Source organism: Octopus bimaculoides, chromosome 23 (genome assembly GCF_001194135.2).
Source record: "Octopus bimaculoides isolate UCB-OBI-ISO-001 chromosome 23, ASM119413v2, whole genome shotgun sequence".
Lineage (NCBI taxonomy): Eukaryota > Metazoa > Mollusca > Cephalopoda > Octopoda > Octopodidae > Octopus > Octopus bimaculoides.
The window spans coordinates 22,080,214-22,094,619 of record NC_069003.1 but is presented as its reverse complement, the minus strand read 5'-3'; the positions used below and the strand labels follow the sequence as shown (position 1 = coordinate 22,094,619).

Sequence of the window (14,406 nt, the reverse complement as noted above, 5' to 3'; positions counted from 1 at the left end):
ATGTATATATATATACATATATGTGTGTGTGTGTGTGTGTGTATGTTTGTGTGTCTGTGTTTGTCCCCCCAACATCACTTGACAACTGATGGTGGTGTGTTTACGTCCCCGTAACTTAGCAGTTCAGCAAAAAAGACTGATAGAATAAGTACTAGGCTTACAAAGACTAAGTCCTGGGGTCAATTTGCTCGACTAAAGGCGGTCCTCCAGCTTGGCCGCAGTCAAACGACTGAAACAAGTAAAAGAGTAAAGATATATATAGACACACACACACACACACACACACACACACACACACACACACATATATATATGTATGAAATCCTCAATTGTTATTCATCAAGTGTATCTCCATTTTCTGCTTTCCTTGAATATTAATAAACTTTGGTTTATTTTTGGCATTACCTATCATTTATGAGCATTAATACCAATGCTTATGATTAAATATAGGTAACACACCAGTGGATTCATTGGATACAAGTATCTCTTAGACGGTTATTATAACCTCTAACTTAACTCACATATTTTTATAATTAGATATTACTAGTTATTGTATAAAAGAATTGAAATATTTTGTGTATTCCTTTATTCTTTTACTTGTTTCAGTCATTTGACTGTGGCCATGCTGCAGCACCACCTTAAAGGGTTTTAGTCAAAGAAATCGACTCCAGGACTTATTCTTTGTAAGCCTAGTACTTATTGTATTCGTCTCTTTTGCCAAGCCGCTAAGTTACAGGGACATAAACACACCAGCATCAGTTGGCTAGTGATGGCAGAGAGACAAACACAGACACACACAGACACACAAATACATGCACATGCGCACGCACACACACACACACACACACACACACACACACACATACACATACACACATACTGGGTGGGGAAGCAAAACTTGGAAAATAATAGGTAATTCACCAAATTGTTTATATCACAACAAACAGCAACTTAACATAAATATAATTTTAACACAAGTATATAGGCGTATAAAGAGACAACTTATTCAATATATCTACCTTCATTGTCCACCACAGCGTTCACATGCCACGTGAAGGCATCACAATTCTTCATGATGAAGTACTCAGACATATTGTCTCACTCTTCCCTCAGGATTTGCTTGAAATGATCAAAACTTGGATGCCAAGTTCTGTTGGTAGAGTGCTCCAATTTTCACCGTACGGCATAGTCCAGGGAGTTCAAGTCTGGGATGGAAAAAATCTAGAAGCTGGCAGGTCAAAAGTCAGTGAAGTTGTCTTCACAGAATTTCTACATTTTGCTGTATGAGCAGGAGAACCATCTTGGATCCACACATACTTACCGTTGGGTTAGTTAGACTTCAGCCAAGGCAAAAACCTTATACCGCAGGACTTTATAATAAACGTCCGCTCCCATCTTTTACCCAGACTTGACAAAATGGAGAGGCATCTTTTTTCCGTCAGACACCATGACTCCCTGTATCGTGACTTGAGCTGGGGTCTTGGTCCTAAAGACGCCCTTTACTTCAGAAGGCATCTTAGCAATGTATTGATTATTGCGGTGTTTTAAAACAGAATCAATGGTGAAGATATTTTCATCTGAAAAGATTTTGATGGTTTGTCCATTGTGCTTCAAGTATCGCAACACTTTTTTGACCCTTTAATGCCTTTTGGCTTTCATTGCATGAGTTAATAAGTGTCTTGGGGTCCTCATGTATGATCCCAAAAGTAAATCAGTGTGTACAGCATTTCTGATGGTCTTTGAATCAACCTTCATGTCCATGGACAGTTTTGTCAAGGATGTTGTTGGGTCTTTCAAAATTTTGCCTTTGAGAGATTTAAAAAATGCATTATCCCGTTTTTTTATTTATGTCTCCACTTCCTTGCTTTCTCTTGATGCCTCCAGTATCCAGCATTCGGTTCTTAATGTTGTAGTCAGTGCTCACAGAGGCCCCAACAGTCTGAGCAATACATCTAACTGCAACCTCAGCATGAAGCAAATCTGCAATGCATTGTCTCTTGGCTTCCTAAGTGGACATGTTAGATTATATGACTGGAATTTCTGCTTAAATTAACTCTATATACCTCTACCCTGAAATAGAAAACAATGTTTTAGTATTTACGCTTAGGAATATATGAAAAATAAGGCTTCCAAAATATTCTGAGTTTTGCTTCCCCACCCTATATATATATATGATTGGCTTCTTTCAGTTTCTGTCTACCAAATCCACTCACAAGGTGCCACACAGTGAGACTGAACCCAGAACCATGTGGTTGAGAAACACACTTCTTACCACACAGTCACATATGTGCCTGTGGAACTATCAGCAATTTATTGCATATAAATTTTAACAAAATCTTATATGGACCCTGGTTGGGAACCACTGGTTTTGTCAGACAAATCAACCCCCTTATTTTTTTTCAGTCTGGTTTTTAAGTCTGGATACATCCAACTAGATGGGTACCCTCCAGTCTGTGCTGGTGTATCTCTGGCAACATGGTTATGGTATAGTTTAGAAAAACAACAGGGTAATGCCATTAGTAGGAGAAATTAAGAAGGTAAAGGAGGTGGATGAAATACTGTAACTGAATAAATTAAGCAAAGTTAAGAGCAAGACAAGTAAAGGTGAAAATTGAAAAAAAATTTTTTTTGCCTTCCTTTTTAAGAAATTTCAGCAAAAAAAAAAAGACACTTAAAGAAACAATTACTTAAAGAAATAAGCGCTTAAAGAAAAAGTTTTTAAACACTTAATAAATTTCACAAACTTCAAAAAACCTTTGAAGAAAATGTTTCTAGAACAGTTCCTAAAATCTGAAAATTTCTCAAAGAATCTCAAGAAAATTCAAAGGCTTCAGAGTTTTAAGGTTTCAGGTTTTAAAGATTTAAAGTTTATAAAATTTTGAAGTTGAAGTTTAAAAGTTTCAGAAGTTACAAAAGCTTAAAATAAAAAAAAAATAATTCACCTTCACTTGAAAGTAATTGAAAAGGTTAAAATCTGGGCTATTACTGGGTCAGATGTTGGCCTTCACACAAAATGGCACCTTCTCATCAAGGAAGGCCTGAGTTGCTTTTGACCCATGGTATGGTGCAGAATCCTGGACAAGCACCACATTGTCAAGCACAAACTTCTGCTCCATCCAAGGTAACAGAGAGTTCTTCAGGATGTCCAGATACTCTTTTGTGCTGATCTTCAAACCAGACTCAATGAAGTGTGGATCCATGACACTTCCATCACTTACCGTGACACCAAATGCTATCACAGAGGCAAGATTCTTAGTCTCAAACACAGGGGGGACATCAGAAGGGTTGTATACAATCACTCAAGAATTTCTGTGATTCACCTCAGTGTCCACAGTGAACTTCTTCTCATCCACAAACATGAGTTTTTCTTGCACCTTGATGCTTGATGAATGACAGAAGTTTTGGGCATCTCTCAGCTCTGATTGCTTTGGTCATGGCTGTTAGGAGATGACACATCATCAAACATAGCTAGTCATGCCAAGGTTCCTGTTCACAGCTCTGGACACCATGAAAAGGGAGCATTGCATTTCTTTGCATGAGTTGTCATGGATGTGGATAGGTTGGCTTCAGTCGAGTAACTTTGGATTTCACTTGGAATCTCTTTGAGTCTTGTGTTCTTTTCTATCAATCTTTCCCTCTTTAAACTGTTTATACATATGACCAACTGTTGCTTTTGGAAGTTTTGTCAACTTAAAAATGTTATTGGCAGTGTACCCAGTGCATGCCAAAACAACAATGGCAGAATGATTCTGTTCCATGACTTTCTGTTGTCAAATCAGTTTGCTATTTACCTGAAAAATAAAAGAGGGGGGATTAGATTTTCAAGCAAGGTTTTGTCAGAAAATGAAATGTTTAACCCACTAAGTCAACTGCTTAACATTGATCTCAGTTTATCAGCAAGACCCTGCATTTACCGAGGTTGGCTTTACCTTTCATCCCTTCGGGGTTGATAAATTAAGTACCAGTGAAACTCTGGGACTGGTGTAATCAACTAGTCCTCTCACCCAAAATTTCAGGCCTTGTGCTTATAGTAAAAAGGATTATTATTATTACCTGTGCCCAGCATCGCCTTTCTGGCACTTGTGCCCGCTGCATGTGTAAGGACTTTCGAGCGAGATCATTGCCAGTGCCCCTGGACTGGCTCTTGTGCTGGTGGCACATAAAATACACCATTTTGAGCATGGCCATTGCCAGTGTCGCCTGACTGGCCTTCGTGCCGGTGACACATAAAAGCACCCACTACACTCTTGGAGTGGTGGGCGTTAGGAAGGGCATCCAGCTGTAGAAACTCTGCCAAATCAGATTGGAGCCTGGTGTAGCCATCGGGTTTCACCAGTCCTCAGTCAAATCATCCAACCCATGCTAGCATGGAAAGCGGATGTTAAACGGTGATGATGATGATGAGTATTGTTATTTTTGTTATTTGATGAAAACTCTCAGCTTATTTTGCTGTGTATGATGGAAAGTGTCAGCTGTCCACAGCCAGCAGACTAAGGTGACTCTTGTTTACTGATCATGCTTCAAGAACCCTGCGAAGAATTTTTGCAGTTCCAAGCAATGCTGATTTTTGTAGGTCTTCTACTTTTATATTTGTACCAATCTTTTTCAGCCATGTTGGTCGTTGAGTGCTGATACTTCCAAGTGTACCAATTACTATTGGTACCACATCTACTCTCCTTCCTATTTCCCACTTCAGATCGTTGTCGTTCTTCAGTTTTTCTTCTTTCTCTGATCCTGTTGTCACCAGGACATGCTAAGTTGATTATCATGTATGTTCTTTCTTTTGTTTTTTTTTTACTACAACAATGTCCAGTTTCCAATGTCTGATCAGGTAATCACACTGAATCATTACATCCCACAGGGTTTTGCAACTTTCATTCTCAGTGACTCCTTCTGGAGTTTTCTCATACCACATCTTTGCTCTTTTTAGACTGTGGTTTCTACAGAACTCCCAATGGACCATTCTTGCCACATTATCATGCCGTCTTTTGTATTCATGGTGTGCCAATTTTGGGCATTCACTAATGATGTGTCATACCATTTTACCCCTCTTACCACATATTCTGTATTTGTCACTGCCAGTAGTGTTGTTGATTCTGCACTTCACACAGTTAGTCCTTAATGCTTGTTCTTGTGCTGTGTATATAAGTTCTTCTGTCTCTATCTTCAGATCACTCCTCCTCATCCATAGCTACTGGTCTTCTGTATCTGTCTTGGTGTTTGTATCTCTTGCGAACTGACTGTACACTATCTCTCTTTCTCTCTCTCCCTGTCTCTGTCTGTCTCTCTCTCCTTGTCTCTGTCTCTCTCTCTCTCTCTCTCTCCCTGTCTCTGTCTTTCTCTCTCTCCCTGTCTCTGTCTCTCTCTCTCTCCCTGTCTCTGTCTCTCTCTCTCTCTCCCTGCCTCTATCTCTCTCTCTCTCCCTGTCTCTGTCTCTCTCTCTCTCCCTGTCTCTGTCTCTCCTTCCATGTTGTTTCTTTTTTTGTGTTCTTTTTATTATTATTATTATTATTATTATTTTTATTATTATCATCTATCTTAACTACTGTGTTGTATTCTTTGCAGTGATTTAGATCAATTTCTTACAAACATTAAAAGAAATGATTCAGGTTATATAACAGGTGCCCAAGTTACAAAGATGAAATGGAAGTTCCCGTATTCTGATTTTGTAAGTAGAGTTATTCACATGCTTATGCAGATATGCACACACACACACACACATATCGGTTATTTTAAATCTGTCTGATGAGCTGAACACGGATCACATATAATACATGAATTGAGCTTAAGGCTCTGTTCAAAGATGTGGGGATGAATTGCAGTGTGCAGATGCAATCAAAACACCTGCTGTGTCACTTCCTGCTGTGTCACTTCCTACTGTGTCACTTCCTGCTGTGTCACTTCCTGCTGGGCACAGCTTTGTAGTCTCCAATGCAGCTGTCCAGAGTTGCGAATGAAACTGGAAGTTGTGTTACAGATGGCCAGATTCCACAAAAATTATTCTACTAATTATCATTGTATAAGTTCAATTCTTGCCAAGGTCAAGTTTGCCTTGTATCCCTCTGCACTCGATAAAGTAAAATACCAGAAACAGTTATTATTGTTGTTATCATTATTTATTATTATTATTATCATCATCATCCTCATCAGTATTATTATTATTATTGAAGTGGCACAGGAGTGGCTGTGTGGTAAGTAGCTTGCTTACCAACCACATGGTTCCGAGTTCATTCCCACCGTGTGGTACCTTGGGCAAGTGTCTTCTACTATAGCCTCAGGCCGACCAAAGCCTTGTGAGTGGATTTGGTAGACAGAAACTGAAAGAAGCCCGTCGTATATATGTGTGTGTGTGTGTGTATGTTTGTGTGTCTGTGTTTGTCCCCCCAACATCGCTTGATAACCGATGGTTGTGTGTTTACGTCCCCATAACTCTTTTGCGGTTCGGCAAAAGAGACCGATAGAATAAGTACTAGGCTTCCAAAGAATAAGTCCTGGGGTCGATTTGCTCGGCTAAAGGCGGTGCTCCAGCATGGCCGCAGTCAAATGACTGAAACAAGTAAAAGAATAAAAGAAAAAGTGGGAAGCTAGAAGAATCATGAGTACACCAGACAAAATGCTTAGTGGCATTTCATTTGTCTTCGTGTTCTGAGCTCAAATTCTACCGAGGTCAATTTTGCATTTTATTCTTCCAGGGTCAATAAAATAAGTACAAGTTGAGCACTGGGGTCAATGTAATTGCCTGCCTAACCCCTCACCCTAGAATCAATTAGATTTATTATTACGTTTTTGAAGGTGATGTCTTACATTGGATCTCGACATATCATCAGTCGTGTTTTCTGCTCACTGATAACGCAATGCCCATAGAGTTTCTTGAAAATCTGCTCAAGTATTGTACTTGATATAAGCATTTTATTTCTTAGAAAACCCTGTGCTTATAGCAGAAAGGATTATTATTATTGTCATAAAAGTGATAAACTGGCTGAATCATTAGTGTGCAGAATTAGATGTTCAGCAGCATTTCTTCTGGTTTTACATTCTGAGTTCAAATTCTGCCAAGGATGACTTTGCCTTTCGTCCTGTCAGGCTGGATACCAGCCAAGCACTGACATCAATGAAATAAGTACCAGTTGACACTGGAGTTGATGTAATTGACTCGCCTCTCCCCTAAAATTTCAGGCCTTGTACCTATACTAGAAAGAATTATTTTATGAAGCTGTTACATGCTAATTTAATTAGCAGGAATATTCTCTTGATGTTTGGTGAAATAAATTTCCTCACATCTCAAGAATCTTTCTTAGGATTCTCACAGAATGTAGGATGGTACTTTACTGCAGGTTGACAATGTGGTTTTCAATTTTAACATCTTTTGTTCTTTTAGGTAGCATTTTGGGTGGTGTACCAAGCACACCAATTACCACAGGAATAATTGTTCTTAGTTTTCCACAGTTTCTTCAGCTAGATCTTGATATTTCTATTCTTAAAAAATTTTTTTTGTTATCAACTCATCATAATGAATTGCAAAGTTTATGATTTTGTATTGTTTATTTTGTTCTCTATAATTATATCTGTGTGGTTAGTATGGTTAGTCTTTGTGGATAGTATGGTTCAGTAGTATGGTTAGTCTTTATGGGTAAGTCCCACAAGATCTTGTAATTCTCATTCTCTGTCACAATCTCTGGTTTGAGCTCATACTATTTTCCTTTTATTTCAAAGCCGCACACTTGGCTAACATCCCAGTGCACTCTTTTATCCACACAGCCACGTCTAAACCTATACTCTTTTTATGCTAGCTTACTGCACTCACTCATTTTCTTTCCTGCAGATTCTACATTTGCTATCTGAGTGAGATTTATTATTGATGTTGTCATCATTATTATTATTATTATTATTTATCATCATTATCATCATCATCATCATCATCATCATCATCATCATCATTATTATTATTATTATTATTATTATTATTATTATACCTTTTAGGCTTGGAAGTGGGAACAGGAATTTTCAAAACTTTTCAGGACCAATCCAACAAACTTCAAAGAACTGTATGCTTATTGCTTTTAGTAAGTAAATCATAGAAATCATCATTAATATCATCGTCTTTTAATATCTTGTCTTCTTTGCTAACTTAGTTTGAACAGTTTACCATGATCTGACAGGTTGGAGGAGTATGCCATGCTCCAATGTCTGCTCTGATATGTTTTTACAGCTGGATGTTTCCTTTGTGACTCCAGCACTAGTGAGATGACCATATAGCATGCAAGATAACGATCCTAATAGATTGGAGTGGTGGGGTTTTAATCTTGTTGTATATATATGTATGTATTTGTGACAGGCTTCTTCTATTGAGTGAACCTACAGCAGACAGAGAGGTGTCTTTGTGCCAGGTGACAAAAGGTTAAACTATGAAAGAAGGGGACAGGAGCAGGGTTCTTGCCCAAGTGGAGATACACGGTTACCTTGTATTATACAACAGTGGGTGGAAGCAAATAGGGTGGTGCTTTGAGGACAGAAAGACAGGGAAGGTGAGTGGGTAGAGGCTGCAAGTGTGTATGGAGAAAGTGAGAGTTAATAGGATATTGGGTAGCGATGGCTTGAGATATTTAGTTATAACCCCTTGTATTCTGTGTTCAAACGGTATTGAAGTCAACTCTGCTTTTCAGCAAGATTCTTTCACTGGTAAACATAAAACTTTACACCACCAATCCATCATGCTGGGCTGATATTATATTTTATTGGCCCTCAAGGATGATTGGCAAAGTTTAGCTTTTGTAGGATATGAACTTAGGTCATAAAAAACCAGGTCTCAGAATGTAAAGAACTGGAGATACAATAGGCCATTTTTGTCAGGCACCTTAAGGAGTCTCTCAATCCATTGCATTGTGTGTGTGTGTATTATCATCATCTTAATGTCTACATTTCCTTGCATGGATCAGATGAGGCTACAGTTGGGTAGAATTTTCTTGATGCTAACCCTTGTCTCTTTCCAAGAAAAATATTCTCCTTGTCAGCCATTCACACATACACATGTGTGTGTGTATGATTGATTGCTACTGTGATGACTGATACCTCTAAATCGATAAAATCTAAGTCTAATGTCCAGACATTTGTCTACCTAATTGTTCAATGAAATGCCTCTTACAGGGTCATAAAACCTTAACATCTATTTAATGAGGCAAATGGCTACAAAATTTTGTTGCTGGTATCAGACTTTACAACCAATAATTAATTATTGCACCAGAACTAAAAAAAATTACCTGCGCCATTTAAATTCTCAGCACTAATTTATTCACATTATGTAAATGTGATCATGTAAACACACCCAATTTGGAATGAATATATTCAGTGTTCTTTAAGTTAGCTCAGCATATTGTTTTATATACATTTCTGAAGAATCTTATTGAACATGTATTACTAGGTTTAATCCGGAGGAAGGTATATGGGGGAATTTTTAAGAACAAGTGCAAGTCATGGTCGGAGGAGCAGAAAATAAGGCTTTTACTACGCAAGGTATCGTTACTGTAACTTTAGTTACAAGTGAGACTGATTTCCAAGAAACCATGGAACTGCTTTCAAAAATTTTTTGTGATAGAAGTTCATTATTCAACACCAGAATGGAGTGTTGGAACTTAAAAGAAAAAATGAGGAGGAGGATTTTATCACCTACACCGAAGTAGTCAACTGTATGTGCAAAAATTACAAACTCCAGGATCTCACTCAGGATATGTTCAAATCACTTATCTTCGTGCATGGACAGAGGCCTACACTGCAAAAAGGATTGTCTGTTTAAAAACAAAAAGTGTTTTTCCCTCTTATAGTTTTTTTTCTCACTTTGTTTTTTATTCATTTTTGGAATTTTTTGCTCATTGAATTGACTATATATATGTTAGGAAGGGCATCCAGCTGTAGAAACTCTGCCAAATCAGATTGGAGCCTGGTGTAGCCATCTGGTTTCACCAGTCCTCAGTCAAATCGTCCAACCCATGCTAGCATGGAAAGCGGACGTTAAACGATGATGATGATGATGATATATATATATATACATACCTGTGTGTGTGGATGGTAGGCTTCTCCAGTTTCTCCCTGTCATGTTTGCTCTAAAGAATATCAGATAACTTTTATACTACCATTCTGCACTGCTTATTTTTGTATTAGTGTTTAGTGCACATTGCATAATTCAGTTTGTTATTCCATTTTCTCTTTCAGTGATTTCACCCAATATGGTACTGGATTCGAAGAAGATGCCCTGCTGGTGTTTATTGGCTACAGTATTATGGGTGTTTACATCATAATCTGCCTTGGCAAATGTAACCTCGTTGAGCAAAAGGTATATTGCTCGATTTATACCCTATACCCCTGCCCTTCATACATACACCCCTTTATGACACTTGTGACCTTATTTCTTTACTGTCTTCGCAATCAACAAAACAGTGCCACAACAGTGGAAGTGACATTGGTTGTGGATATACTGGATTTATTTACGGTGGTGAGGGTTTCAAATGGAGTCCCTGCAACTCAGCACAGAGCAAACATCACAGAAGCCTTTGTTCAAATATATTTAGGTGTGGTTGTGTGCTAGGAAGCTTACTTCTCAATCACAAGGTTTGGGGTTCATTCCCACTGCATGACACCTTGGGCAAGTGTTTTCTACTATAGCCTTGGGCCAACCAAAGTCTTATGAGTGGATTTAGTAGACAGAAATTAAAAGAAGCCCATCATAATATGTGCGTGTGCATGTCTTTGTTTCTGTTTTTTTTCCCTTCCACCACCTCTTGACAACCGGTGATGGTGTGTTTGTATACCCATATATAGAAAGATACAGAAATGGACACTAACAGACTATCTTCTTGTGGTTCTACATTTTCATCTCCTCCACACCACACTTACACACACGCACCACTAGAATCTTAAAACAAAAATCAACCTGAAAACCAATTATATATCAACTGTTGTTTGTGCTTTATTCCAGTTAGGTTTGGCTTTCGTCGGCATCATGTGTGTTGCAATTGGTTTCTTTGTTACTCTTGGACTTGGTGGTTTATTCAACATCACTTATGGAGCATTAAATAGGGTTTTAGCCCTCCTTCTACTTGGTAAGTCCTCTCTCACTAACCCTTCTTCAATTTTGGTTTTGGTCATCAACTCTAAGACAACTTCAGGTAATTCTGAAGGCAAGTCAAAATTGAATGATCGTAGATGTGAATATTGTTGATCATAAGTCTGTTCAATCAGAGCTGAATAGGAGGGAGTTCTAATTAAAATGTGCAGGTGTGCATTTGTTAATTAGTCCTCAATTAGCTCTGACTGAGCAGACCTATGTATATAGACACATACACATTAGACTGAACCTGAAACCACATGGTTGCAAAGTGAGCTTCTTAACCACACGGCCATGCCTGTACCTACCTATCCGCCCCCATACATACACGTGTGAAATTCAATCTTTGTTGTTATTATGGATTTCTCATATTTTGTGATGTATGACTGGCTGTACAATGAAAGATGTTAGGAAGAAGATATCAATATATACAAAGAGTTAGGTTTAAAAATTAGCATAGTTAATTTGTTATATATGTCTCTAGATTTTAGGCTTTGCTAAATACCATTTTTATAGTAAACCTAACAAAGATTTGCAGTATCTTAACATATTTTAACCATCCTCCAGTAAACTTTGAAGACTTAGTTAATAAGTTTATTAAGTGCATATACAGCTTATCATATGAGAGGATTTTACCCATGTTGTTCATTATTACAACAATGCATTAAAAAAAGTGGGTTCAAAGATAAGATTCATTGCATAAAGGCCACACTAATATTCATAGATGCAACAATTGGAGACAAACTATCATCTGGTATAATCCTCTCTATAGTTTAAATGACTATTCCAGTAGTATATGGTATAATTCTCTCTGTTTAAATGCTCATTCCAATATTAATAAAATTACTAAGCTACAGTATAAAATTGTATATCTGTTTAGTAATTTTGTTAAGAATTTTTTAAGGATTATTGGAGGATGATTGTACTTTTCTTTTATTCTTTTTCTTGTTCCACTCATTTGACTGCAGCCATGCTGGAGCATTGCCTTAAAAGGTTTTATTTTAAGTCAAAGAAATCGACCTCGGAACTTATTCTTTGTAAGCCTAGTACTTGTTGTATCGGATGCTTTTGCCAAACTGCTAAGTAACAAGGATGTAAACACACCAACATCAGTTGTCAAGTGATGGTGGGAGACAGATACAGACACAAAGACACACACACACACATAAATACACACACACACACACACATATACGATGGGCTTCTTTTAGTTTCTGTCTACCAAATCCACTCAAGGCTTTGGTTGGCCTGAGGCTATAGTAGAAGACAATTGTCCAAGATGCCATGCAGTGGGACTAAACCCAGAACCATGTGATTGGGTAGCAAACTTCTTACCACACAACCACGCCTGTGGCTATATTAATGCTGCATATTAATATACTGTAATTTCTTGTTAAGTTTACTACAATGGCTGCATTTATTAGAGTTATATTTAATAAATTAGCTATGCTTGGAGTGATATCTACACTTAACTCTTTCCATATGTTGATGAACTCCTTCCTACCATTATTCATTGTACAGCTTTTCATTCTTTGCAAAATGAGGATTTAAAAAAAAGAAGTTTTTAAAGTCATTACATAGAATTAAAGACAGTGTTCCAGCATGGCTACAATCAAATGACGGAAACAAGTAAAAGAAAAATAAATAAGCATTTCCCTATGAATCATAGATATCATATGATATTTAAAAAAAACAAATTGTATTAAAGTAAGCTACAGTCTCTTCCATTAGCAATATAGATAAAAACCTTTCCAGTTTGAACACTCGTGACACTTCTGTATAGCTGGAGTAACTCAACTATCTACTGTCTAAACACTATAAATCAATATTAAACCAATCATCATTATTTCTTATAGACTTAATTATTTATTTGATTAGTTCACATTAATCTGTAAGAAGCATAGATCCTGTTTACTGGTTTCTCTGGTGTATATATTCCTCCCTGGACAGGATGCTTTCCTGTCACAGGATTACTCATTTTTACCAGCTGAGTGGACTGAAGCAAAATGAAATGAAGTGTCTTGCTCAAGAACACAACACATTGCCCAGTCTAGGAATCGAAACCACAATCTTATGATCATGAGTCCAATGCACTAACCACCAAGTCATGTGCCTCCACAGTTCTTTATTTATATTCCTTTTACTGTTTCAGGGATTGGTATAGATGACATGTTTGTGATTCTTGGAGCACTAAACAACCTCTCGAATTTGGAAAAACAGCGTCCTGTACCTGAACAAATTGGTCTCATTATGAAGCATGCAGGCATATCAATCACTATCACAACATTGAGTGACATTACTGCTTTTGCAATTGGAGCCACTTCGGTAGGTTGTTGTTGTTGTCATTTGGCTCCAGGTGAGCAAATTATTAATATCTACAGCAAACACTTGAACAGAGGAGAGTAGGTAGGGGAAGGGGAATTCCCAGGGTATAACAATCTCCCCCCCCCCCCCCCTCAGACGAGGGGGCCTTTGTCTTGCAAGCTACTCAGTGGCCTCATTGGTACTGATACCATGTAAAAAGCACCCACTACACTACGAGGAGACTATGGTGGTTTGGTGACATTGTGATGCCCCCATGACGAGCTCATCCAGAAGGCAATAGCACCAGATCCTCCTTTAGGATGGTGTAAGTGGAGAGATGGTCAGCTGAAGATGTCAGTCAAGGTGGACATGGCCTTCAAGTCTTTGGTGTTCATCGCTGGAACCAGGAATGGCTTTAACACACTGCAGAATCAGCTGCCAACAGATGTGCATGGATCTTTTACATGGTGAACTCAATAGCAGCTGGCTTAACCCTTCCCGGGTGAATATCATTACAAGACAAGATAGTAAAAAGGTTGGTGTTAGGAAATGCATCCAGTTGTAGAAACCATGACAACCCAAACGGTAGAGCATGGCTCAGTCCTCTGGTTAGCCAGCTCTTGTTGCACCATCCATCCCATGCCAGCATGGAAAATGGATGTTAAATGATGATAAAAGAAGGACTGAGAAGAAGAAATGGTTAGTGTAAGACCTGGAGGTCAGACAAAATACATAGCCTTCTGTGAATATTCAACAACCAGGAGTGGCTGTGTGGTAAGTAGCTTGCTTACCAACCACATGGTTCCGGGTTCATTCCCACTGCGTGGCACCTTGAACAAGTGTCTTCTACTATAGCCTCGGGCCGACCAAAGCCTTGTGAGTGGATTTGGTAGACGGAAACTGAAAGAAGCCCGTCGTATATATGTATGTGTGTGTTTGTGTTTGTGACGTCGTCGTCCCCAACATCGCTTGACAACCGATGCTGGTGTGTTTACGTCCCCGTA

General features: G+C 38.3%; 1 protein-coding gene across 1 annotated transcript in view; it reads left to right on the top strand.

The window, feature by feature from the left end:
- Positions 1–14,406, top strand: part of LOC106877256 (patched domain-containing protein 3-like) — a 47,870-nt gene that overhangs the window by 9,222 nt on the left and 24,242 nt on the right. Inside the window, 5 exon segments of the mRNA XM_052975938.1 lie at positions 5,566–5,668; positions 7,981–8,063; positions 10,207–10,327; positions 10,970–11,093; positions 13,251–13,423. Coding sequence (XP_052831898.1) covers positions 5,566–5,668; positions 7,981–8,063; positions 10,207–10,327; positions 10,970–11,093; positions 13,251–13,423 — 604 coding nt within the window.